This window comes from Mesoplodon mirus (genome assembly GCF_964341445.2).
Source record: "Mesoplodon mirus genome assembly, chromosome: 3".
Classification (NCBI taxonomy): domain Eukaryota; kingdom Metazoa; phylum Chordata; class Mammalia; order Artiodactyla; family Ziphiidae; genus Mesoplodon; species Mesoplodon mirus.
In genome coordinates this window covers 184,935,910-184,963,230 of record NC_138978.1, presented here as the reverse complement: position 1 = coordinate 184,963,230, position 27,321 = coordinate 184,935,910, and the positions used below count along the sequence as shown (strand labels likewise).

At 37.4% G+C, this 27,321-nt stretch overlaps 1 protein-coding gene across 3 annotated transcripts in view; it reads right to left on the bottom strand.

The window, feature by feature from the left end:
* The window catches only part of ESRRG (estrogen related receptor gamma), a gene marked incomplete at both ends in the record, with an annotated part of 217,715 nt that overhangs the window by 45,404 nt on the left and 144,990 nt on the right, over positions 1 to 27,321 (bottom strand). For 2 of the 3 annotated variants that reach the window (XM_082613849.1, XM_082613850.1), the window contains 2 exons: positions 11,950 to 12,111; positions 15,745 to 15,855. In XM_082613849.1, coding sequence (XP_082469975.1) covers positions 11,950 to 12,111; positions 15,745 to 15,855 — 273 coding nt within the window. Of the gene's footprint in view, positions 1 to 11,949; positions 12,133 to 15,744; positions 15,856 to 27,321 lie in introns of all 3 variants that reach the window. The other variant, XM_082613848.1, reaches the window with a different exon arrangement.

Sequence of the window (27,321 nt, the reverse complement as noted above, 5' to 3'; positions counted from 1 at the left end):
ACTTAGCTCTGTATCAAGATCCTCCATTGAGAAACTCTTGGCCACTTTAAGCTGTTGGCTATGTTTCCGAACCTCAAGCCTCAGTAAAGGAATTCTCTCTACTATATCCCCCTGAGTGAAACAGAAAGATTCTGAGCTATACCTTTAGATTAATAATTCTTCAGAAAGGGGTTTGATCTGATATATCCAGATATTATACCCAAGCTATATCAAAGAATAACAAAAGAAAGATGGGTTTATTACTTATAATTTGGGGTGCACAACTTAAAATATACCAAAATAACTTTTCTATAACATCTTCACTACTGGTCTATCTTCAAAAAACATGCTGTCCATATAAATATGTGCATGTTTATATATAATGTAATATAATGTGGTATAATATAGAATAAAGAGGATAACTTGCTAATATTTAATACTATGCATAAGAATATATACTCTTTTCTGAAAAACTGGTGGTGGCGTTGATAAATATCAACATTGCTCAACAGTTAAATGACTGAGTTTTAGTCTCAACTATGTCCTGAGTAGCTCGTGACCTTGGGTAAGTCATTCAGTTTTCCTGGCCTTCAACGTTTTTATCTGTAAGTGAATGTGCAAGTAAAGGCATTTAACATTTACTGAACACTTAGCAATTAAAAGATTGGATTGGGCACTTTACATACATTAACTCCCTGAATTGTCCCAGTAGCCTATCAAGTTGGTCACTTTATTATTATCATCCCCATCTTATACATAAGAAAACTTAGTTCATGGCACGGAGCAGTATCAGAATTTGAACCATGGTCTCTAACTCCAAAGATGGTACACTACCCACTGCAATATACTACTTCCTCTTAAAATGCGAAGTTCTAGCAAATGAATTCTAAGGTTCATTCTGGTTCTATCATCCAAGAATTAATTTGTAAAGAAAGAGATCTCTATCTGATATCCTTCCATTTATTTATTTATTTATTTATTTATTTATTTATTTATTTATTTATTTTTCGGTACACAGGCCTCTCACTGTTGTGGCCTCTCCCGTTGCGGAGCACAGGCTTCGGACGCGCAGGCTCAGTGGCCATGGCTCACGGGCCCAGCCGCTCTGCGGCATGTGGGATCTTCCCGGACTGGGGCACGAACCCGTGTCCCCCACGTTGGCAGGTGGACTCACAACCACTGCGCCACCAGGGAAGCCCTCCTTCCATTTATTTTAAAAAGAGTGTCATAAAACTTTCTGTAGGCATGTTTCTGAGTAAGCAAGCATATTTTTTAAACTTTGGGAAAATCTATCATACAGCACTTTGCTTCAGTATCACAGCCATTCACAGAAATAAATCTGAAATGTTTAAGTAGAGATTCCATGTTTTCCACAAAAGGTTAATCTGAGTAATATGCACAGTTGAAAGGACCTTTGGGAGGATGTTCCTCTTTTACGTTTACAAGTCTGCATTGCAGACTGGGCTCTGCCATGACACAGAAAATCACAAGATTAAATAGAGCTGGACTATTGTTTTTCCTAAAGTGCTGACCATGTCAGGAGGAGTCAGTCCTTCCTTGAACCCGTAGCTGTTCCCTCTCTCCCTCCTCAGCCCAGGCTACCATGTGCCCTGCCACAAACATGCCACCTGGCTGAAGGGGCCCAGCACTTCAGGGAATTAATCCTTCCCTAATGTAGGTTAAACAGGTGTGAAGTCCCCTTCATACAGAGAGGAGGGAGCTGCTCTTCAGAGACGCCCCTGGAGTTACGGTGTTTCATTGGGCTCCAATGACTCTCTAAATCCATACAGGCTGTGCTACTGACCTGGACGGCCGGTCATCCACTGGCTTAATCTGAATCCAGTGGAAGAAACTCGTCCTTTCCCTTTCTTGATTTTATAGTATTAACAATATGTAGTGAGGACTTAATTGCCCATTCTGGCAATGGAAATATAATTTCCTTATTGGAAGCAAAGTTCTGTGGTTAAATGGAGACATGTAAAATTGTGGGATGAACTAAGGTGAATTGACTCTAGAGCTTAGAATTACCAAGAGGTGGTATTTACCCACTATATGTTTCTCTTTAACTAAATTATGATGCATTAGTACTTTTAACTCATATAATAATAGCAATGAACTTCACATTAAGAGATCCAAGTATAAAATGAAAGCTGAATACCCCTTTGACTTGGGGTTTGTGTACTTTGTACATCATTCCTGATTCTTGGTGGAGGAAAAAAATATATAACCTGGCAAAAATAAATAAAAAATAAAAGTGGTTGATTGCTTCTGAGAAAATCACTGTTGTTGTTTTTTTTCTGGGGAAAACCAAGAAATTATTTTTCTTAAGAGAAATATCAAGGTATTTATAAACAAATGGAGGTATTATATCTGTTTATCATATACCATAAGCTTCTTAGAAAGTTTGGTCAATTAAAGGGATTTTTAGCAGGTTAAATACATTCTCCTAATTGGGTTCTTCTAAGAATCATTTATGAAGGTTGAAAAGTGGCCTGAATTGGGGAGGAAGCAGCCTGACTTTAGGGAAATCATATGCCTGTGGACATGTTTGGTATAATGTTAAAATATTATCTGATTGGTAAGATGCCACTGATGTGGATGGCTTGGGTCACTTTGGACACTGATTTGTTGAAAATGAAAAGAAAGAGAAAAATGAAAAAGTATAGTTAAAGGGAGGGCAGTGCCTTGACTATGTGGACCCTGACTTTGGTTAATAAGGAAAATTCACGTGGAAGAGCAAAAAGGTAAATGAACAGCAAATTCCTTCTGTAGATTTCCCCTCCCCCTTCTCCTTCCACCCCTCTGATAACCCCTCTTGGCAGAGGCAATTCAACAGTCTATGAGATCTGCAATATCAAAACTACTCCTCAGCAGTCCTCACACCTTTCATTCCCCCTCAAGTGTCCACAGTGAATTCAGTTCAACCCCCTTTCCTCTTTGCTTCATCTACACATAATCAGCACCATTTTTTTTTACGCATCAAAACCACACTTTGTATCTTGAACCTGATGGTGACTTATTCACCGAAACTTGGTCTAACAAGGAAGTAGGCTGACTTAGTCACATTAAAGACTACAGCCAAGGCAGACGTTCTTGGGAAAAAGGTAAACAGAACAGCAAAGTTACATGGCTTTTCTGAGGCTTGTGATCCAAAATTATTTCAAATTCTTTTTATGGTGATGAAAAAGCTCCATTCTTTACAACACACACACACACACACACACACACACACACACTACTACACAGCACTTACACTTTCACATTAACTATTCTATTTCATGTGGGATGACTTGACTATTTCTTTTTTCCAGTGTAATTAGAGGTTATGTCCTAGCTTTCTTAAACTCATTTAGATATAGGCAATCTTGGATTACGCAGCTATTTTTATCTACAAAATAGAATGCATTGTACCAGAAATTCTGAGTTCAGCTGAGTAATGCTTACACCCTCTTTCAAAAAGAAAACTCAGCATTTTTTTCATTTTTTTTGAAGAAACCACTTCTCTGTGTGCTTTCAAATTACTCTATATTCCACAGAAAACTGTTCCTCGGATGCTTGAAGTCTCCAGCTGCCACACAATTTATATCTCTTTCCTCTGCTCTTTGTTTTTCAGCCATTTTCCCTGAATGTCAAAGTCAATTTAGTGCATTTCACTTTGCTGAATAAATCAGAGGCGAAATCCTTGCTAAAAGTGAAAATTTGATTTGCTAAAAGGAGCTTAGGGCAACTATTAATCAATATATCCAGAGTGCCAAAGCCAAGGCCACGATAGACATGCATTCATTTGGAGATTGGCTGAGGCAGAGCAAGGGGGACGCAGGGGAAAACGTGTGACCAGCCCACGGGAGGGGGGTGGGATTAGGGACGGAGAGAGGGTCACAGTGGAGCAGAGGGAGAAACAAAACACGCCAGCATCACGTTTAAACTTCTCCCTCCAATTCTTCTTTTAGGGGTGGAAAAAGATGTTAACGAACCATTTAAGCATATATGGGTTATGCTAATTAAATCAGCTTCCATATAGAATTCTTTTCACAAGACACAGAAGTCTTTCTCTCTTGAACTCATCAAGTAGCCTTGAGAAGAACCTAAAAGTCAGAAGTAACAGCTCTATGAACAAATGGAATTCCAGAACAGAAAGATATGAGTTGGGGGCTTCCCTGGTGGCACAGTGGTTGAGAATCTGCCTGCTAATGCAGGGGACACGGGTTCGAGCCCTGGTCTAGGAAGGTCCCACATGCCACGGAGGAACTAGGCCCGTGAGCCACAACTACTGAGCCTACGCATCTGGATCCTGTGCTCTGTAACAAGAGAAGCCGCGATAGTGAGAGGCCCGCCCACCGTGATGAAGAGTGGCCCCCGCTTGCCACAACTAGAGAAAGCCCTTGCACAGAAATGAAGACTGAACACAGCCAAAAATTAAAAAAAAAAAAAAAAAAAAAAAAAGCAAAGCATTTGAAGCCCTTTAAGAAAAAAAAAACAAAAACATATGAGTTTGGCCAGGTCTATGGGATGTCAATATTTTGATAACCCTCAGGTAGACTGCAGGCTTGTTTAGACTTCTGATATATACAGTAAACCGAATGATGAGACTCATACTGTCACCTTAGCATTCAAAAGAGTTTTGCGATTACAATTCCTCGCCTGAAAATGATACCGTCTTTTAGGACTTTATGAATAGAGAAATCTTCAACCAAGTGAATCTGAACAGAATTGGGGAGGAAGAGCCTTCAATTTTAGCAACCAATCATTTAAAAACTTTTCCAACCATTCAGCTGAGTAGCTACACAGTAATCACCTTGTTTCATTAAAATTTGTGATCAGGGATATAAAGGGCACACTATCAATCAAACACCTTGATTTTTATTGATTTTAAAGGTGTGTCATACATTTCCTCTTTGATTCAATTCTCCCTTCATTTTATAAATGTAGAGACAAAATTTAAAGATAGGGCAAATATGTTCCATTTGCCTAAACTTGTATGAAAGGCAGGTAGGTAATCTGGAACAAATGACAAAAAATGTACGGGGAAGTAGAGGAGGATAGGGGAGAAAGACCTACCGAAGCTACTGGTAAAAAGTCATTTAAGTTAAATATTCTATGGTTCAAGTAACATTACTAACAGTGCGAATCAAACTTCCTGACTCTAGGGGATAATAAGAATTAAACAACTGAATTGTTATGGACATCAAGTAAAAGTTCGTGAAAGTGCTTTGTTAACAATAACAAACTCTACCAATGTCAGTTGTTTTTGTATTGAAAGCTTAATCCCACAAAAAAGAAGATTACCACAGAACAATGCACACATGTATGCATAGATATTTATGCAGACACAGATCCATGATCCAGGGTGGAGATCGGGTCACCTGTAGCTTTAATAAGCCCCACAGTACCTAGCATAGTATTAGGTCCATAGCAGACACTCAAATACTTAAATTGTATTCATGACTGCTATGAAATTATGATTCCTCGTTGATCAGAGGTACACAATGGCATGAGGACGAATGGATGGCAAATATATTTGGGGGATACCTAGTAATGGACCAGAATACTGGAACAGAGGTTACGTGAGCACAGGTAATTCAGCATGGTGACAGCACCATGCATCAGGTCACAAACAACAGCACTGAGTGGTGAGGAGAGGTCTTTGTGAGCATCTTTAATACCATTTGGGGGTGTCTCTTGAACCACGTCTCTGTCTGGGAAACCTCATCTGTCTGGGAAACCTCAAACCTTCTTTGTTGGTCTTTCTCCTTTCTAGCAAGGGTAGCCTCAGAAAATGAACCAGTCTGTAGGGGATCTTTCAGATTATTTTTTTCACAACATAGTTTTCAACTTGTTCCTTTCTCCAGATCACAATTGTGACTTCAGAAACTGATAAACATTCAGTTATTTTAGGTATGGCCGAGGAGGACGAACCTGACTACGTAGAAGCTAATGGTCCTGCTCACCTAGGACAGAATGATGGCTATATCCATACAGAGATCCTCTTGGTTAAACAACCTTTCCCTCCCTTTCTATTATAATGGATGTTTGTTCTGAATATGTTTTGAAATAGCTCTTATGAATACTAACTTTTTGGATCACTTGGCTCTAATTACAATAAAATGACAATCTATGTACAATCTCTTAGGCACTAAAATGAACACTGAATATTTTACATTTTTAGATCATTCTTTATAAGTTGCAAATTAATTATGCATGTGTATCATTTACATGTGTGTTTTTTTTCCTCATTTGATTTTCACAATATAACTAATGGCTAGACCAAATTACATAACTTACAAAGTATTACTTAACTATATACAACTCAGGTTTTCTGATTTTACTTTCAGAATTATTCTACCTTTGATAAACTACAACTACCGGTACACAGGTATACAACTACCAGGTACATTAAACATAACTTCTAACTATCTGATAATTGAATATAGTTATAATTTAAATAGTCTTACTAAGTGCCAAGGCATTGGATCTTAAATTTAAAATTTCTCCACTTAACTGAAAGACTCAACGACTTCACAGTTCTGAAATCATTAAGTTGCATGCATATAAGAAAAATTAATCCTGAGAAAAGAGCTGTAATCATTTTAATTCATTTGTAGCAAAGTAGAAATTACAACTATATGTAAATTCAGTTATACAATGGAGTGGAGGGCGGAGCCTCAGAGCCAACTCATAGTTTTGTGCTGTGCATATTTTTAATCAACTAATCAATAGTACATTTTCCAAGTGCCAATGATATAGAAACAAAACAGCATATTAGGTCCTTTTTATATATAACATAACTCTCTTACTTAACTATGCCATTTCCTGCCTGTGAAACCATAATCACATGCATATACACATGAAAACTTACCTGGTGTTACAAATGGAAACATAATTTTATAGTAATTATTTCCACCACAATTTTTGTGCTTTTTCACATATCATAATCATGTAATGGTGCCAGCAGTTTAAGATAAGTAATGGGCAGTTAAAAAACAAAACCTTCACAACTTCGCCTAGGGAATGATACAATCTAAAAAATTGATCTCTACGTAAAATGCATTAGAACAATAAATATATCTTTAAACAGTATCATTAGCCATAAATATTAGTTCAAAATATTCTTGGGTATTCTCTCACAAAATTTATATCCTAATATAGAAATAGTTTATCCATGTTCTTTAGAGATTTCTGTCATTTATAGAAAATTCTAAATACTTCTGTTGAGAAAACTAGAAAAAGCCCACTCGCTGAGCAAGTTTTAATACATTTTCCTAAGTGAATGTTTTAGAAAAAATGTTTCAGAATAAATGGAGAAAACTGGTTTCTATACTTTAGACTTCTGTTTCTTACATGAATAACTATACATAAAGACTGTTTTATCACATCTCTTCCTAGTGTGGTTTTCTTTTTGAGCTTAATAGTTCCTGCCTTCATTTGGTATGAAGAAAAACTATAGGTTTTATTTTTTCCTGTTTTAAAAATGTCACTAAGAGGCTCCAAACTTGAATGGAGTCCTCCTTCTTCAGCAGGTAATTGTTTGATCTGTCATATCAAAAATAAACAAGCCCACCTGATAATCTGCCATATTTGATAAAGGAAAAAACAACTTCTAAAATACATTCATTCACTGAATTGTTCAAATACCTTTCTCTTAAAGTCATCCGTCTGGCAAGATCCATAAATATATTTAAGCCACTTATATAGGTCAGCTAATATGGGTGATGCTTTTTAAAGCACCATCTGACGAAGCACATTCTGCATTTTGCTAACAAAGTTACAGTACAAAATAATATTTTAATCAACCACAAAGAATAATAATAGATCTGACTGCTGGGCTGATAATCGTCTTATCACACCCTGTGAAACCTAGCTCTAATATTTGACGGAGCCTCCATTACTTGGCAGCCCATTCTAAAAAAGGCCAACAATGGAGAGAGAATGAAGTGGAGTGTGCAGGACCTCCGTATCTACATAAAAGAGATTAGAGGCGACAGCGGTCCATTTTACAGCTCAATCATATTGTGTTAGCATGCGCTTATCCGAGCGCGGACGAAATTGAAAGAGAAATAAAAAAGAGTCAGGCAGATAGGAACCAGAAAAGCGAGGCATGAGCAATTTCCAAGGATATAAAAGGATGCTAATGGTGGGGCCCTGTCATTCTTAAAAAGGGCTATTAGGGCACCATCATCTGTTCTGGTGCCCTTATGCTCCTTCAACTAAAGTCAAGCATTTTCTAAAGCCCTTGTGATCTTTTTGCTTCTAGAGATAAAGTATGGTCATGTTTCAGAACAACACACTTTTCCATTTATGTGATTTATTAAAGTAAGTCAACTAATTCTATTTACTGATAAAAAAAAACCCCACTCCCTATGTATTCTTCTTCAATATTTTCTTTTGTTGAATTTGTCACTTTTTTATGTAGCAAAAGCAAGTATACAAAAGTATCTTCCCAGGAGTGCAGAAAGGCTACTGCTCTGATCTTATATGCTAAACTTAATTTTTAAAAAGTGTGTGTGTGTGTGTGTATGAGTGTGTGATTCCACAAACTGAGAGCAGCATAGAGAGAGCAAAGACTTGGATCTTAGTATATTTTAAAAAAATATTTCACTTTAGTTTTAACAGAAGCATTAAAAAAAGCGCACAATTTTGAAGTGAAGATTAAGACAGGTGAAATTTCCGTTCTGATTTGGCTTTAATTCCAGCTCTGACCCCAGTTATGAGGACTAGGTCATGGTATCAAAAACACATGTTTACATTTATCAAGGCAGAAATGAGACGTTCATCTTTATATTCTCTTTGGCTTTACCCCCTCCCCATCCCATGCTCCATGTTGCTGCCGTGCCCAGGCTCCCTGAACCCGGGTATATAGACCAGCACGCTGGTACCACAGCATCTTTTACTTCTACCTCCGAACACTGCATGGCACACTTACTGTTATGAAATGTAAAGGCATTTCAGTGAATTCGTGTTTTGCTAATCCCTCTCTGAAAAGCCAAGATACTCCTTGCAATCATTTAAAACACCCTCCGGGTATCACAAAAACCAGAGCTGTGAATCATCATTGCACAGTAACCTCCTCTGGCATTTGCTGGGGAGAGAGAATAACGTCAGCCCCTACCAATTCTAAGCCTCGGCTTAAGACTGAACACATAATCGTATAACAATTGTTTCCACCACTGGAAATGCTGTTACTCATAGTTATTTAAAGTTACTGTCTTCACAAAGGTCACCAGAGCCCCTTTACTGTGACAAGTTCCTCTGTAAGCTGACGTTTCTACTTAGATACACAACTGGACCCACAAATTTATCACTGACTTTTCCTTACCAGAGAGCAGCAGACAGAGTTGTTGACTTTTCTTGATCGTTATTATGGAATGTCTGTATGATAACAAAATATGGGCTTAACAAATTTCTTAATTCAGGGAGAACTTGAGCAGAATTCTCTGAAATAATGGGCGGTTTGGAGTCAGAGTGACACAGCCTTTTATGCTCTTACTATCAATAACACTACCATTTTTATTTTGAAATAATTCTTTCAAATGTAGTCAACTGGGGGACTAAACTATCCTGATTCTACTCCAGGAAGCAATGTTGAATGTGGGCTTTGAAGGCTCTGGATACATCTGTGAACTTGTGCAAGTGTTTTTACCTCTCTCTGCCCCAGATCTCCCTATCTTTGAATTAAGGATAATAATATCTGATTCCTGGGTTAGAACAGTGGGTCTCAACCCAGGAAGAGGGGCATGATTTTGCCCCCCAAGAGGACATCTGGCAATGTGTGAAGACATTTTTGTTTGTTACAACTCAAGGATGCTAATAGGTAGAAACCAAGGATGCTGCTAAATAACCTACAAGGAACAGGACAGGCCCCATAACAAAAGATTATCTGGTTCCAAACATCAATTGCGTCAAGACTGAGAAACCCTGGGTTAGAAGAATGCTATTTTAAATCTCTGAGTATGTACGTCTGTGTACGTGTGTGTGTGGATAAATGTAAATGATATAATATATATTGATTATTTTTAAAAGTATCTGTGGACACTTCAACAAATCTTAGTTTTGTTTCTTTCTAAAACCCTTCATAACACTTTCCTTCCAAAAAAGTTTTCATACACTGTTTAGGCAAATTCTGGTTGTTTCCACTGCTACAACTTCCAATGTCTTACCATCTTTCAGCATATTCTATTTCGATTTTTTTTAGATATGATCACAATCCAAATGCAAATCAGCTATCCACACAATCAAATTCTCATCTTTCTTTTAGATGTAGTGACCCTTGTGGAGGTATCTTCTAAAGAATACACCCCAGCTCACCTATTTAACTAGTTTTGACTTAATTTGGGGTGCTTTATTAGCAAACAGTGTAAGACAAAGTAGCTGGTATAATACAGAGTGATGTTTAAATTAGTTTACAATTTGCTTGGCCTCATCTAGAACTGCAGTGAACAAAGCCATTCAGAAATGTCAGCTGTGTTCCCAAGCACTGTAACAAATTGTCGCCTGAACGCTGCACACCTAATGACTTCAAATTAGCTTCACTGCGATATCGCCTGACAGTTCGTTACGACTGTTAGCAACATAGCTGGCGTATCATGACCAATAAATTGGTTTCAGTGTGGGCTGGGAAAGGGACTTCCATCAATTTGATTAAAGAAATTACTGTAGCATTCAAAGCATAAAGACAAACTAGTTTAAGGAGACAGAAATAAGTTCACTGTACCAAAGAAACAAGGCTCATTGTCCAAAAATTTGTTTGTAAACTAGTTGAAGATCAAAGCTCAAACAAACAATAATTCAAGCAGACTACTAAAATTCTTAAACCTTGTGATCAGGTATATGTTCACTGATCTAAGGACAGGTCTGGAGAGAAAAATAATTGGATACTTTAAAATACTACTTTTGGGACTTCCCTGGGGCGCAGTGGATAAGACTCTGTACTCCCAATGCAGGGGGCCCAGGTTCGATCTCTGGTCAGGGAACTAGATCCCACATGCATGCTGCAACTAAGAGTTCGCATGCCACAACTAAGGAGCCTGCCTGCCACAACTAAGACCCAGCGCAATCAAATAAATAAATAAATAAATATTTAAAAAAAAAACCCTGAAATACTACTTTTAAGTCACCATATGAGAATATTTACAATGTCAATTTAACATTTATTTTCATAATTTATGTATAAATTCATGGTAAATATCTAATTGTAAACCAAAACAATATGCAAATATGAAAAACAATTCAGTATAAATCGCCACTATGAACAACAAAATAAGTGATTTTTAAAAGGAAAAAAGGTATCTAGACTACTCCTGACAAAAACTTTTTTTTATTACGCTATTATAGCTTTATTTAGGGTTTAGGAAGCTAAGATAGAGTAAGTTCAGGAAGTTGTCCCATTGGCAGGCCAGGCAGGACTTATACCCAGGCTGTCTGCCTTAAAGCCCCCTATTCATAAACATTTATTTAAAGTGAAAAGAAAAAAAAGAAGTATTTCCTTAGGAGAAAACTCGGACTTTTTAAGAGAATAAAGAAATATTTTAACAAGTTATATTCTCTTTATCTTAGGTTGGCAATAGTACCTTCATATGCGAAAAAATAATTAACAAGCATTCAAGATGGTACAGTTATAAAAAAGGCATATGATTCTATTAGGACCAAGAAAGCACTAAATTAAGTATGACAAAAACAAATGTAAAGGTTTAAAAAAATCCTAATGAACGGGAATTCCCTGATGGTGCAGTGGTTGAGACTCTGTGCTTTCACTGTCGATGGTTCGGGTTCAATCCCTGGTTGGGGAACTAAGTTCTCACAAGCCATGCAGTGTGGCCAAGAACAATAAATTAATTTAAAAAATACAAATAAAAAGTAAATTAAAATAAATAAATATAAATTAAAAATCCTAATGAGAAAATTGTGAATTTGCCTAAATCAACATATAAAGCCTAGGGAATTAATTGCAAACTTTTTTCATTTCAGAAAAGGTACCTGGAATATGCTTCGCCCATCCAATGATAACCACCAATTCTCGATCGGCCAAGTCGCACAGTGTAGTGAGGGCTTTGATGTCACTGTCGGGAACAGTAGGGTCAGGCATGGCATAGATCTTCTCCGGTTCAGCCACCAATAAATGTGAGACAATCTTGTTATCTGCAGAATCAGACCAGAGCACTACAAGATCACTAGTAGCTTCATCCCTCTTTCGCACGTTCTAAACTAGGTGGTGTTTTGAGCAAAAACAAAAAACAAAACAAAAAACCCCACAAACACCTATAATCAACCCCAAATATTCCATTTACGGTTCAACATATATATATTAAACAGTGTTCTGGAAAACCCATAGCAGTTGTAATAGTTCTTTGTTTCTTCTTGGCTTTACCTGCCTTTGCTGGAATGAAGCATCTGTCCTGTAATGAAATTTTTTATAGCAAACAGATAAGAGAAGTTAGAGGCTTTCTGGGTCTGCTCTTTGATTCTTAAGTGGGATCTGGGGAAGCAGATTAAATAGCATACAACAGCTTTAAAATAAATATCCACATAAACCATTGAAATATAGAACATAATGCAGGAGGCAAAGAACTCCTACTGCCCATAGACATAATGGGCATGGAAGTCATTAACTGTCCTAATTCCTTTAAAGAAGAGCAAAGGTCAGAGCCCTGCTGCCGGGGTGAATTACTGACTGTATAACTCTGTCTCTGTGGGATGCATTCAATACGAACGACGTGCCTTTCTCCCCCTCCCCACACACCCGGCCCATCTTCCAAATATAGCCAATGTCAGTTTCCAGAAAAATACTCCAACTTAAATGTGACTGTATTTCCTCTTTGGAGCGTCTAATACTTTAATCCTCTATTTTCATCTGTTGTCTTTAGTTCATTCTCTGGTTCAGATTTATCTGTCTGAAATTTGTGATATATGTTTTTAAAATCCTTCATAAAATAAACACTAGAGACAAATGGAAAGCATCACATCAAATGTGTTTTATCGCTCAGGGCCATGTGAGAGTTTATGGAAGGGGTTATAAAGCCTTGCTAACAGAATGATTTTTCTTGTTGGCCCCACTTTCAATTTCTACATGTAGCTTTAGATTTGATGCTTCCTTCTAAGTGAGGAAATACAAATAGGTAAGAATAAACTCAGAGATTTCAATGTCTGTGTCCTATTACTCTAGACAACTAGGGTATTAAATGGGATCTTTGTGAGCCAAGTCAAAGGTTCCTCTACATTTATTAGACCCTTTGCCTTTCCCTATATATTTTTAACTTTTTTAACACAAAATGAAAAGACTTCATATACCTTAGAATTGAAAACATATTTCTTTTTTTGTCTGCTGTAACAACATAACAAGGATACTTAACCAAGCTACAATTTGTAATTTTTCTGATAGTTTAAAATTTTTACTACTATGACTGCCACATGAATTCTGTCCACTTCAAATGATCAACATATAACCATTCAATGGCAGTAATATTCAATTATTATCAAATTAAAAATACAGATTTGGGAGGAAGTATTCCCAAATATCGTATTTTCTAGAAATTAAAATCAAATATTCTTTTTTTTTTAATTTGTAGGATCTGAAGAGAATGACATTTGTTCTCATATATGCTATCGAAAAACAACACCCTGTTTTTTAGCTACGCTTGGAAAAGTTTCCACTTTCATTGCTCTGACAATGCAGCAAAACCTGTCAGCAACTACTAGATCCTCAGGATTAGAAGAAAATGCAGTAATAAAGGGTACAAAAATGTAATGGAAGGAAATCGTGATTCGAGTTCTTTTAGTACAGGGAAAATGCAACCTGTTTTACCCAAGCCACTGGATACTTGACTGGAGGGGGTCAGAGAAATTTGGTGGAAGCTTAGAAATTCCTATCATTCAGAAAATGGAATAGCCGGCAGCACTGTTTCTAGGTGAATCTTATTTAATGTTTCCCTAATTAGAATCAATAGAACCCAATTTTCATTCTTGGGCTTTTGTAGTATACAAACAAATCAGTCAGGCTCCAGAAATCTCCCCCAGCCACTTTCTGAGCAAAGCCCATGCCTGGTCTCTTGACATTTATCTGACAGGATCTGAAAATTAAGTTTTATAAATGTTTGTTACCAAAATACACTAATTGGATAGACTAAGGAAAATGAACACAGAGGCCTTAAGATAATGAGTAATGATTTATTAGGAGTCCTCTTTTATCTCAGACAAATGGAGCTCACTGAAATTGCTGTAATCTTCTTAAAGGTACTTGACAAGCCTCTTCCCAATTTCTCAGGTTTATGCCAAAAACCATAGATGTTTCTTAATCCATCCTGTGGACTTACGAATGGGCTGGGGCTCATTTTTCTCTCGGTAGAGGATTATCATCAATGGTGTCAGTCGACTTCGTATAAAATGAATGAGAAATGGCCAGTCTGGATATTAGTGAATCCAGGAAAACGAAACCTCTAATGAAATTAAGCATTAGTGTTTATTGCATTTTATTGTATTATCAGAAAGTTTTTTTATTCTAATGTGCAAAATCTGCTTAATGCAGTCCTAGATTGTATTTGCGGAATGCCAAACAGCTTATGCAGGCTGAGGAGAAGATGCCAGATTGGACAATTGAAGGTATAATCAACATAATGTTTTTTGGAAAGGCAAAAGGAAACCATGCCATATGTTCACTTAAGCTTTAATTTTATGTAAAACTGGTTGTTTTTCCTTTGACATAGCTAAAATGTCCTTTCATTTACAGTTCAGGGTCTGTTTTATGTATTTAACAGACGCCCATATGCTCACACGGATGATGCATAGCAGCGACCCCTCCTGGAGAACCTGAATGAGAAGAAGGCACTTTCTCTCTTCCCTAGAAAGCAGATCAAAAATTACCCGTGTCTTTTCTAGAACTGCTATAGCTGCAACTTCCTCTGGTGAGGGCTGGTTGTGTCTTCTGAGACAGAGACGGCTAAATGTGAGAATTGTTTCCACCAAAGCACTTTCGGTGTCTCATATAAACTCTATGCATAAACATCCTAAAATGTTAGCTCTTTTGCACTACAGCCATGAACTGATTTTTCAGAAACTGGCACACAGTTCACTGCCTCAATCTATATTCTAGCTCTTTTTAGCTAATGACAAAGAAAATGGGGCTTGCATTTTAGCTACGTACCTACCATTGTTTCAAATTGCAGCCGGGCATTATCAAACCATGGGCTTTTAAAAAACGATTCATAATGCCCATAAGGGCATCTGAAATGGAACCACCAACCTATGCTTGTTATCAGTAGGGCCCATTCTTGTTTTAATCTATTGCTAGCTAGTGTGTTAACCTTCTAGAGCTCTAAATTAATGAGGCTCCTAATGTATTTTCATTGGGAGGTTGAACAAACTCATTTAGCTAGTGAAAACTACAAAAATCACTTTCTTGTGAAATCTGAAACTAACAGCTCCAATGAACTAATGATCATGGTACGATCCATTTTATGTACCTCTGAAAATAAAGATAACCCGTAAATGTAAAATTCGCACTATATAAGCTATGCCTTGGTATGCTTGTGCTTCCACAAAATGACTAGGTGAAAAAAAGGTAGAGGGGGAGAAAACCATAGGACAAAAAGATAATTAGCTGAGTGGCTGTTGCTCTTCAAAGGTAATCCTTGGGAATAAAGCCACCTCTCCCCACCCCCGCCAACAAAGAGAAGTCTCGTTGGAGTCAGTAGGAATGGGCATGCCAAAACTGATGTACCTAGAGCCAGCTGGGAGGATGTCATGTGCTGGAAAGTCAGATATGTCTGCTGTACTTACATGGCTTTTTGGCTGGCTGCACCAACTGAGGGTTCAGGTACGGGCTGTTCTCCGCATCTATTCTGCGCTTGTACTTCTGCCGACCTCCACGTACTCTGTCGAGACGCACTCCTGTGGGGAAAGACAGGCACTTCCTTACTGTTGAGGTAACTATCTTTGAGACCAATCAAATACATAGAGAGTATCATCCAAGGGTGCTAGGTAAACAGAGAGTAGATTGCAGAAGGGTCCAGGGGAAGTAGAGGAACGTAAAAAAGTGACGGCTAAACCAACACTGGCACAGGTTGGAAACTAAACCTGTTAGAGATGACCAAGCTGAAAGACATTTATGCAAGGCCATCAGAGTCACCTACATACCAAAGGAAAGGCACCTTTCCTTGAGAATTAATACAAAGAGACTGGAATTTGGGGCTAACACAGTTTCTCAAATTAAAGACATTGGCAATGTGTATCCCCTTCATCAGTCACCCCTGAAAGCTCAATGTGTGGGCTTGAGTAGATAGATCAGTAGACCCAGAGCTGTTCAATCCACGCCCGTCTATCAGAGGACTCCACATGGACCTGTGGAACTGAATTGAGTTGAAAACCCCTACATGTTGTAGACAGCTGGAACCCCACTACACAAGATGAGATGCAAGGATCGTTCCAGGTTCTAAGTCAACATGTCTCAGAAGGAGCATGTTCTTTACATTTTGGCACACGTTTGTATTTTCCTTCAAATGAGAGAAAACAGAGCAGGTTTGGACTGAACGCAGGTTAGAAGGAGGAGATTCCTGAATTCAGGAGGCTAGGATGGCAAAGGAGGGATTTGTTAGGAGGGCAGAGATGAAGCATGAAGCTAGAAAGTAGGCCAAAGTAGACTGGCGTTTAGTAATACTTTTTCCCCATGAGTGATGGACTGGGTCAAGATTCAGGGAGGTATTGCTGGTAGTGGATCTGTAACATTAAGGAAAGGGGCAAAAGGGAAAGAAAGGGATTAAAAAGAAAGAAATGTTTCATTTACACGGGGCAGTGGGGAGGGGGGGAGGGGCGCTTGTTAACAACGTGGTTTCCAGTCTGTAATTGTAAAGTTTAGGATAGAAACATATAAATCTTTATCAAATAAAGAGAAGATTACATGGGAGTAAGAGAGAGGTGAGAGATTCGCTTTGTGGTCTTAGATTGTACCTTAATTGATAAGACAGTATTAACATTATCCATTCATAAATTCACAACCAAGTAATTCATTGTATGTATTTTGGTATTTCTCAAACTGTCCAGAAGATAGATTTGGTTTAACAGTATCCTCAGTATTGTTAATTTACTGAAGGCCCTCTCAGAGCCTTTAACATGCAACTAACTCTCAAATAAAACTCTCAGATGGAGATACAGCCTATGCAATGTTTTGCAAACCAATTTAACCAAGGATCCTGTTTTCGGAACATTTGTTAATATCATGTGGAACAGGTGAGTTGTGGTGTAACTGAATTATATGAAACAGTTTGGGAAAGGCTGATATATTTCTATGTGAATCCTGAAGGTGAATATATATACTCATATGTTAAAGATGCTTATCAATCCATGAGCTAAAGAAAAGCATAACTTTTCATATTACCTTAATACTGCTACTTTAAGAGTTGATTTCCTTTTAGTGATACACACAAACATACACTTGGTTCTAGATAAACCCTGAAATGTCAAACTGAAACATCAGAGCAGAGTTTAAGTGATATCACGAGACAACTTCAAGAGCAAGTAAGTAGGTTTAGACAAACAAATATCAAAAACAAAGAGCTTAGGTACAGTCTCTACGTATTCAATGAAAATAGAATGCTTGTGAGTCATGAAGAAACATTTCTTGACTGCTGCTTTTAGAGCAATTTTGTGCCTAGGGTTCCATTCCTTCGTTTATCTAATTTCTAATGTTCTATTTTTATTGTGTCTATATTTAATTTACTAAAGTTTAACACCTTCCCCCTTTCCCCCCCTTTAGTCATGTTTTGTCTTTTTTCCTTTCTTTCTTTCTCCAAGATATTTTTCCAGTTTATATAATGTGGTCACATTTTGTCTGTTCATCTGAGATCCATTCAAATTTGTTTCATTATAAGAATTTTAAATTTTTCATTATAAGAGTTTAGAAAATTAAAACCATATATAACTAAAAGTGGTGCCATAACACTTTTGGCATCCAGCTCCAACGCAATGTAAACATTAATGTGATATGATCAGAGGTGTGAAGAGAAGGCAGGATGAAACAGAGAGAGAGAGGAAGACAATGACAGACGAAGGCTAAAAAAAGGAGGAAACATTTAAAAACAACTCTGAAATTGTTAGAACCAAGAAAGCCTGACATACACACACTATTATATATAAAACAGATAATCAACAAGGACCTACTGTACAGCACAGGGAACTCTACTTAGTACTCTGTAATGACCTATATGAGACAAGAATCTAAAAAAGAGTGGATATATGTATATGCATAACTGATTTACTTTGCTGTACAGCAGAACTAATTCAACACTGTAAATCAACTATACTCCAATAAAAATTTTAAAAATTAAAAAAAAAAAAGAACCAAAAAAGCTCACAGAATGCATCTCGATTAGGTTTGTAGACTCCAAACTTTGCTTTTGGTGTCTGTCAAGGCATGAGTTCACCATGAACAATATAGCCTCACGTGCTCAGATACTGAACAATACACTATGTATTTTCCAACACAGGAGTCAGAGCTGGTGAGTTTCTGACAATGGATTTCGTCCATCCTGAAGGCCTATGGAAGAGGATCGTGGCTGAAAGACTGGATTCAAGGTCTTGGCTGGAAACAATTCTGACACAGTTATATCACACTAAAGCCACCAATCAGCTTAGCCAACTGGTCCAAGTTTATGGGAGAAGTGCAACACTGAAAACTAGTTACTAAACATCATGAAGAAAAAAATACATATACTTGATTGACAGAATTTTTATTATGCATTATGGGATATGCTTTGTATTTGTAGGAATAGATCCTTTAAGTATTGTGAAATAATTTTACTACTGTGCATTTCCTTTCAACTTTGAACAATGAATTACTGAAATATTCATATTATTTTTACGTGCTCCTCCAAAATCTAAAGGAGCGTTCTCACTCTTATGTTCATTCTCGCTTTCTCTTTCTTCTTTTCCCTCTTTTTCTTGCTTTCTTCCCTCCCTCTCACCTCCTTTCAGTGTGTGGATAGATAAACTACTATCTATCCATCCATCCATCCATACCATCTACGTATTTATCCAGTTTCTAAATATTCAAGTACTTTTTTACAAAAGCCATGATTTAACACTTTCTTACTTCCTAAAATAAAGATCAGTTGGACAAAGCATTCTTTTATGATTTATAACTTTATGTATATGGTATTCAGTAGATGACTGTAAAGGGAAAAAATAGATATTAATACTACATAATTAATAATTAATACAATTATGTAGCGAAAGTTGATGGGCAGTCAATATACAGAAAAATTGTTCCTGCCAAGTTTAGATAACAATTAATGGTAAAAATTTCTAGAGTCGATATATTTTAAAAGATCATAATAACTTTTATGTGAAAGTTTTATTCCCATTTTAGGGGGTTAAAAGTAGGCAAAAATCAACAGTTTCAAGTAAAAAATATTTATACTGCTTTTAACCTCTTTTCAAAATCTGGAAAATCTTCTTTTTATGCATCTTCTAGAGACATGATGATGATGATAATGATTTAGTTTAGCTGACTTCATACTCAGTGAAATGTTTGAACTCAAATCCTAGTAACACACCTGCAACTACTTCTACATCATACTAAAATTATTCATCAATTTATTCAGTTCTGTTGGAGAAAAAACATAGTCAGTAAAACCAGTTTTGTTTTCCCCCAAGGACAACCATATAACACGGAAATACACAAGTGACATAGGTTTCAAAGTTAAATCAGCCCAAACTATGTGTTCAAACATGTGGACCCAGCTTCTTTATTTGTGCATCTTTGAAAATAAACAGATTTATTCATCTGAGTCATAATAATATATGCACTGAAACTTTAATAATGTTATTTTAAAGGGTCTGATAAAACAATACTATACAGATATCATTAAGAAGTCTATTTTCACATATATATGTTACTATGTATAAAACAGATAACTAATGAGAACCTACTCTATAGCACAGGGAACTCTACTTGGTGCTCTGTGGTGACCTAAATGGGAAGGAAATCCAAAAAAGAGGGGATATATGTATATGTATGGCTGATTCACTTTGCTGTACAACAGAAACTGACACAGCAGTGTAAAGCAACTATATGCCAATAAATAAATTAAATAGTCTATTTTCAGTATATTTCTAGTTTTAAAGTTTTTCCAGAAAAATGTTTCCAACTGTAATAATATAATTTATTCCTAAATATTATATGAAGAACATGGAAAAAAATAAAGCATAGTTTGCAAATCAGAATGGTTTCTTTCTGGCTCTTTCATTAACAAGCTCCGTAAATTTTGTTGAGTTCCTTAACCTGGTTGCTTTTCCAAATATAAGATGGATGTTAAGACAATAACCTCCCTGGTGTTTTGCTGTAATGATCCAATTATATTAATATAAAGTACTAATAATATATTTGGATATTATACTAATGTACTAATATATTTGGATATTATACAAATGCATCATTAAATATCTTATAAAACTTAAAATCCCAAGGAAATTGCCATTATATCATTATTTTGTTGAAATATTGCTATATTATTTATTGAAATATATTTTGCATTGTGATCATTTATTGAAAATCTACCCCCATGGAGTGTCACAGTCTACCCTGCCTCAATTCTGTAGGTAAACAGATTTGAGGTATGACTAAATGGTAAGATAATACAAAGGATAAAACCCAAATAATGACACTATTTGATGTCTAAGTGATTACAGAAATATTTGGTATCCCATTCTATTTGCTGTTCGCCCCTGTCACTAATAATATCATTTAGAGTTTATTTTAGAACAGATACAGAAGCTAACCCAAAGTCTATCAAAACGAAAAATGCTATCTCTGAGTCTAGCTAGAAACACACAATACAAAGTTAAGTAGAGAATTGATAATTATCCAATTAACCTAATACATTTCATTTAAAAGTCTCTACTTTCAGCAGAAACAAGCAAAAAAAAAACAACAGTATTTACGATCAGGACCTGGAAAATCCAGATTTGCCATAAACAAACATCAATCTAATCCAAATATTTCCACTTACAATGGCAAAGCCTGTCTCTCTACATCTTTACAATCTTAAATACAAACAATTTCTGTTTGGACTCCACTTGTAAACCATTTTTGAAAAAGTTTAAAAAGATGATTTCTCCCAGTAAATAAGATACCCACAATGTTCAATGTTTGACAGGATTTGAAGTTAATTAAGGCAACTGGATTTTCTATTCATGTGGAGACTGCCATTACCCCTTTCATTTTTTAAATAAAAAATTTTAATAGTTTACATTACCTACCAAACAGAACGTTTCACATTGCTTTTTCTGTCAAATACTGCATGTGCCTACATTGCCACAAGGGAATCACAAATCTCATAAGTTGTCAGAATTTACAAAATTGAGGAAGCAGGAATAGGGTAAGAAGGAAAAAAACAAAACAAAAAAACCCGCTATGAGGCACATAAATGCCAAAAGAAATAAAACAGTTCAGCACAAGGCCTTCTTAGGTCAGCTAATTTTAAGTCTACATTTTATGCCCAAATGCAAATTTTTACAGTATATATAGTCCAAAGACAAAAGTATTTTTCACTTCTTTTTTTTTTTTTTTTTTTTTTGCGGTACGCGGGGCCTCTCACTGTTGTGGCCTCTCCCGTTGCGGAGCACAGGCTCCGGACGCGCAGGCTCCGGATGCGCAGGCTCAGCGGCCCAGCTGCTCCGTGGCATGTGGGATCTTCCTGGACCGGGGCACGAACCCGCGTCCCCTGCATCAGCAGGCGGACTCTCAACCACTGCGCCACCAGGGAAGCCCTATTTTTCACAGTTTTAATAGCATAAAGTCATTTCATAGGATAATAAAAGATCTCCCCTTCAGAGAATTACACAAGGCTGTCCTAGTCTACTTTGCTAAATTAAAGACAAGGCTTTTTATAATATTGTTCTTAAACAAAGCTTTGCTCAAAACGTTAATTACATAGACCCCTGGAACACTTAAGAAAGATGCAAATAGTCATATTAAAGTAATGATAATTTTTTAAAAGATAGTGAAATAATATTTTAAAAGATGAGTGACTTTAATGACCACTAAATAAATAGTTGGATTATTGAAATGTTATCCAACACGACTTGTACTTCAGGATGAGGAGCAGCCTGGGAAAGTAAAGCTTATGACGCAAGAAGGTGAAGCGGGCGGGAACCTTCTCCTCCACGATGTCTCTGCTACTGCGGCTCCCTCTGCTGCGGAAGGGAATCCGGCTCTTTCCGTTCAGGAAAAGAGGTACCTAGAAGCGCCCTTGAATTTGCCTGAGATTTCTGTGAGGGAACCATCATAAACAGAGGGTGGAGAAAATCCCTTTGAGGGGCTGTAGGAAAGGAAGCAAAGGCAGATCAGCAGTATCAAGACACAGTGGCGAGAATTTTAGTGGCAGCCCATGATGGGGTTCTTCCTTGTAACAGCATCCTTACAGAGAGTACCAGTTTGACCTAGAGTATGTGTGCATATTTATAGGTACCCCAGTAAAGGGATGAGTGAAAATTATTTGTACATTGACGCATATACTCTAGGGAGAGTCTAACCATATTAAATTCTGGAGGATCATGAGAGACAATAAAACACACCAAGCCCTAGTTATCTTCTCTTACTATTATTGCCCTTTCTCAAAATAGACAGTGATACTATTCAACATGGCTTCATGATTTCGTTCCTTTCTTCCTATCTCAGCAAACGTTTGACTCCTGATGTCTGCATCTCCTTAACAAGCAATGTCTTCATTGATAATGGAATGACTTAATCTCTGTATGAAGTGTCTTGGAATCAACCAAAACACCCACTGGTTATTGAGAGCTTCTTCTATTCCAGGCAATGGGTTAATTGTTTTACGTACATGAACACATTTAATACTTAAAGCAATCCCATGAAGCAGGTGCTATTATTATCCCATTTTACAAATGAGAAAACTGGAACTGGGAAGAGGCTGAGCCAGGAGTGGCAGCTGGGGACCATGGCTGCCGAGCCCACGTTCTCAGGGGACCACGGCTGCCAAGCCCACGTTCTCAGAGGACCACGGCTGCAGAGCCCACATTCTCAGGGGACCACGGCTGCAGAGCCCACATTCTCGGGGGACCACAGCTACAGAGCCCATGTTCTCAGGGGACCACGGCTGCAGAGCCCACGTTCTCGGGGGACCACGGCTGCAGAGCCCACGTTCTCAGGGGACCACGGCTTCAGAGCCCACGTTCTCAGGGGACCACGGCTGCAGAGCCCACATTCTCAGGGGGCCATGGCTACAGAGCCCATGTTCTCAAGCCCTATGTTTATACTGCTTCTCTGTCATCAAATTTTATTTTTGGAAAAGAGCATGTGGTATATACTCCAAAAGCAGAAGCACGGGCAGATAAAATGCAATTACTGTGGTAAACAATACTGGCACCCTGATAGGGGGTGCATGTAAAGAGCAAGGCAGAATGATGAACTAGCAGGAGGAGAGAGGAATACTTTTACTCCACTGAAGGGCTAGGCATTTTGCATCTATGACTCCATAAAGCGTCTCCACTTAGCAGAAGTTTATAGCTATGAGACTGTGGGTAAACCAAAAACGATAAAAAGATTCAGTCAGTCTGCTTTTCTCTTGAGGCAGCGACCCAGAGATATTCATTTCCTCGCTCCCTGTTCCTCTTTAAAATGTCACTGAAATAAGACAAGGACTGTTTTGCCAGGGCCATGGAGGCAAAGCAACATTCTGGCTGAGTTTTACAGTTTAGAAGGCGACCCCGATGGCGGCTTTTCAGTTAGACACCTTGACAAATGGTTACATTTACTTCCGCTGAAATAACATGACAACAATTCAGGAACTTTGGAAATAGCTTCGTTGCATGTGGAAGCACTATAAGATCTGCTGAAATAAAAGGGAAAAATCACAAAGAGAGAGAAAATGCATATCCATTAGGTGGGCTTTTTTTTTTTTTTTTAACTGAGTCCTCAGTCACTAAAAGAGATAAAAGCCAGGACTCACATTAAAGCTTCCTTGCTCTACAGATGAATTAACAATTAGCAAAGGGAAGTCTTTCGTTTTGGTCTCCTGGTAGCTATCTGGACTATTAAACATGTGAGGCTTGCATAGGAAATTACAAAGGCTTCCCTCTGTTTCAGATTCAAGCTGCATCCAAAATACATTTGTAGATTTCTGTGCACAGGACATAGCCACAAAGAAGCCCTCCTTCTTTTTTTTCAAGGTGTGATTCACTGCTCTTGGCTGGTTCTGAGGTGTATGTGCTAAATTTATAATCTGGCTGAGAGCCGAAATCAAAATCATAGAAATCTGAAAAAGACATAGTTTACAAAATATTTTGCAGGGAAAATATTATTCCACCAGGGGTCCAGTTGTTTCATGTGAAGCATGGAGCCCTAATCTATGACACATACAAGTACAAATTAGGTCATCTGCAACAGGTGACAAGTTTTAATTGAATGTCTTCTGTCTGCAATTCTGACAAAAGGTGAATAGAAATAAATGGGTCTTGGCAAGACGGCTCTGGGCCTTACAATACCCAATATCTCATTATTTTTAAACAGCTATCTATAAACTGATGCTGACAAGCCTTGAACCTTTTATTTCTGCTCAAGATGAGGTGGCTGTGAAAGGGTAAAAAAAAAAAAAAGGAAAGAAAAAGGGGCATCCAGAACATTACATTAAACATGCAACACCTACCATTATCACTTCCCCAACGTAATTAAAGGAAATCTTCTATGCAAAAGGTACTATTTCTTACTTTGCTTGATGTCAGAGAGAAAGAGAAAGAGAGCGAGCGAGCGAGCTTGCTTGGCCTGTATTTGCTAAACACAGAGACTGCCTTTAAAGAAAAAAAAGAAAATCTTCCCTTTCTTTCTTTTTTTGCCTGTGAAAAATTTCATAAACTATTGAAAGAGATACTGCGGTGACTTAAACCTATCTGAACTCTATTTTGTCTGGTTACTGTTTAATACTGGTGACTCTTCCCTTTATCCTTTTTGAAATTGCCTTCTCATGTGAATAAAGTTGTGAATTAGCGGGTAAAGACATGAAATGTGGTTGCACATCACCATCAGGAAAAGTGATTCTACTAATTCACAATTAAATGTGACACTGGCAGCAATAAGTTTAACACCATAATAACAGTAATAACGGTGCACAGCACCCCATGGGGACGCTCTGTAAACAGAAGCACAAATATTATTTATGCAAAATTCAATGCCCTGTAAAAATGAATTAAAAATGAAATCAACCAGGCTGGTTTATAAGTTGCGGGTTGAAAGGCATAGTCACTGTGTTTCATCCAATGAAGAGGAATACAGTGGAGTCTAGTGAACTAAAAAACCACACGTGGATTTCAAAGAGAATATAAGTTGTGGGAGGAAAAAAAACAAAGGAAATAGGTGACAGAGAAAGATGGTGGTGAGTCTGGAGGTCATTTGGTTTTAGCATGTGTGATTCTAGATCATGTGGGCAACCAAAGTAGAGTTCAGCTCAAAAGAGAAGCTTATGGTCACTTTAGTAGGAGAAAATTTTAAGCCCTGGCCAATTTGTTAGGAATTCAGCACAGTTAATAAAAATGCATTAGGAGACTCAAGCAGAAATTCCAGGAGCCAATTCTAAGATACCAAAGTGACACATGGTGTTTAATTAATATTTTTCTGGTGATTATGATTTTGCAAAGTTGAGATTGGAAATAAAGTAAATCTAGCAGAAAGAACATATGCCTGGGTCATGTGAGAAAAAGAATTGTACCAAAAACACAAAATACATAGGAAAAAAAAATCAGTTCAATAGAGATAAAATGTTAACATAACATTAATGTATACATGCCCAAATCTCATATCAGTGAGAAATTTTCTTACGACACTGTGATGTTTATTTCTTATGTCTTGTGACACCGGCAGCAATAAGTTTAATACAATAATAATAGTAATAACAATGCACAGCACTCCACGGGGATTCTCTGTGTAAACAGCAGCACAAAGAATATTTATGCAAAATTCAATGCCCTGTAAAAATGAATTAAATATGAAATTAAGCTGGTATTCAAGTAGCTGGAATGAGAGCCATAGTCACTGCATTACATTCAATGGAGAGGAACACACTGGAGTCCAGTGGCCTCCCTGTAAGGTTTTAGTGGAGTCAACAAGAAATGCCATGGACTGAATGTTTGTGTTCTCCCAAAATTCCTATGTTGAAACTGAATGCCCAGTGGGATAGTGTTTGGAGGTGAGGCCTTTGGGGTGATGAGGTTATGAAGATGCAGCCCTCATGATGGGCTTAGTGCCCTTATAAAGGAGTTCCCAGAGAGCTCCCAGGCCCTTCCCACCATGTGAGGACCGCAAGAAGGCTATCTATCAACCAGGAAACCCTCACTGAACACTGAATCTGCCAGGGCCTTGATCTTGGACTTCTCAGCCTCTAGAACTGTGAGAAATAAATTTCTCTTCTTTATAAGCCACCCAGTCTATGGTATTCTGTTATAGCAGCCCAAATGGACTATAACAAGAAGAAATGAAGGAACATTAAAAAAAAAAAGACTCAGCCATAAAAAACAATGAAATACTGCCATATGCAGCAACATGGATGGACCTAGAGATTATCATACTAAGTGAAGTAAGTCAGAAAGAGAAAGACAAATACCATATGATATCACTTACACGTGGAATCTAAAATACGACACAAATGAACATATCTACGAAACAAAAACAGACTCACAGACATAGAGAACAGACTTGTGGCTTTCAAGGGGGAGGAGGGCAGGAAGGAAGCATTGGGAGTTTGGGATGAGCAGATGAAAACTATTGTATGAAGGATGGATAAGCAACAAGGTCCTACTGTATAGCACAGGGAACTATATTCAATATCCTGTGATAAACCGTATTAGAAAAGAATATGAAAAAGAAAATGTATATATGTATAACTGAATCATTTTGCTGTACAGCAGAAATTAATACATTGTAAATCAGCTATACTTCAATAAATTTTTTTTAAAAAGGAGGAAGTTTAGAGAGATACTCTACAATGGGTTGATTCAAGGTCTAATATTTAATAAAGAGAATACAATGGTTTCCACCCCCTTCTCATCCAAATCTATATACCATCGCTAACCTCCATTCATCTGCCAACTGTGCTGCTAAGTATTTGTGAGGAAAGGTAATGGCGAAAAAGAAAAGAAAACCAAGAGAGAGCATGAGAGCATGGTCTAAGTCTTGTAGAAATGCAGACACGGAGAACTTGGCATGGCAGATTCAGAACACACTCCCAGCTGCCTCGAGTCCACAGGAGCACATTTTCAAGCCAATTAAAATCCAGTTTTCCTCCCCCAAAGTTGACAAATCAGACTGTTGGGGAATTTAAGACCTCGTGAGAAAAACTAGGGTAGAATAAT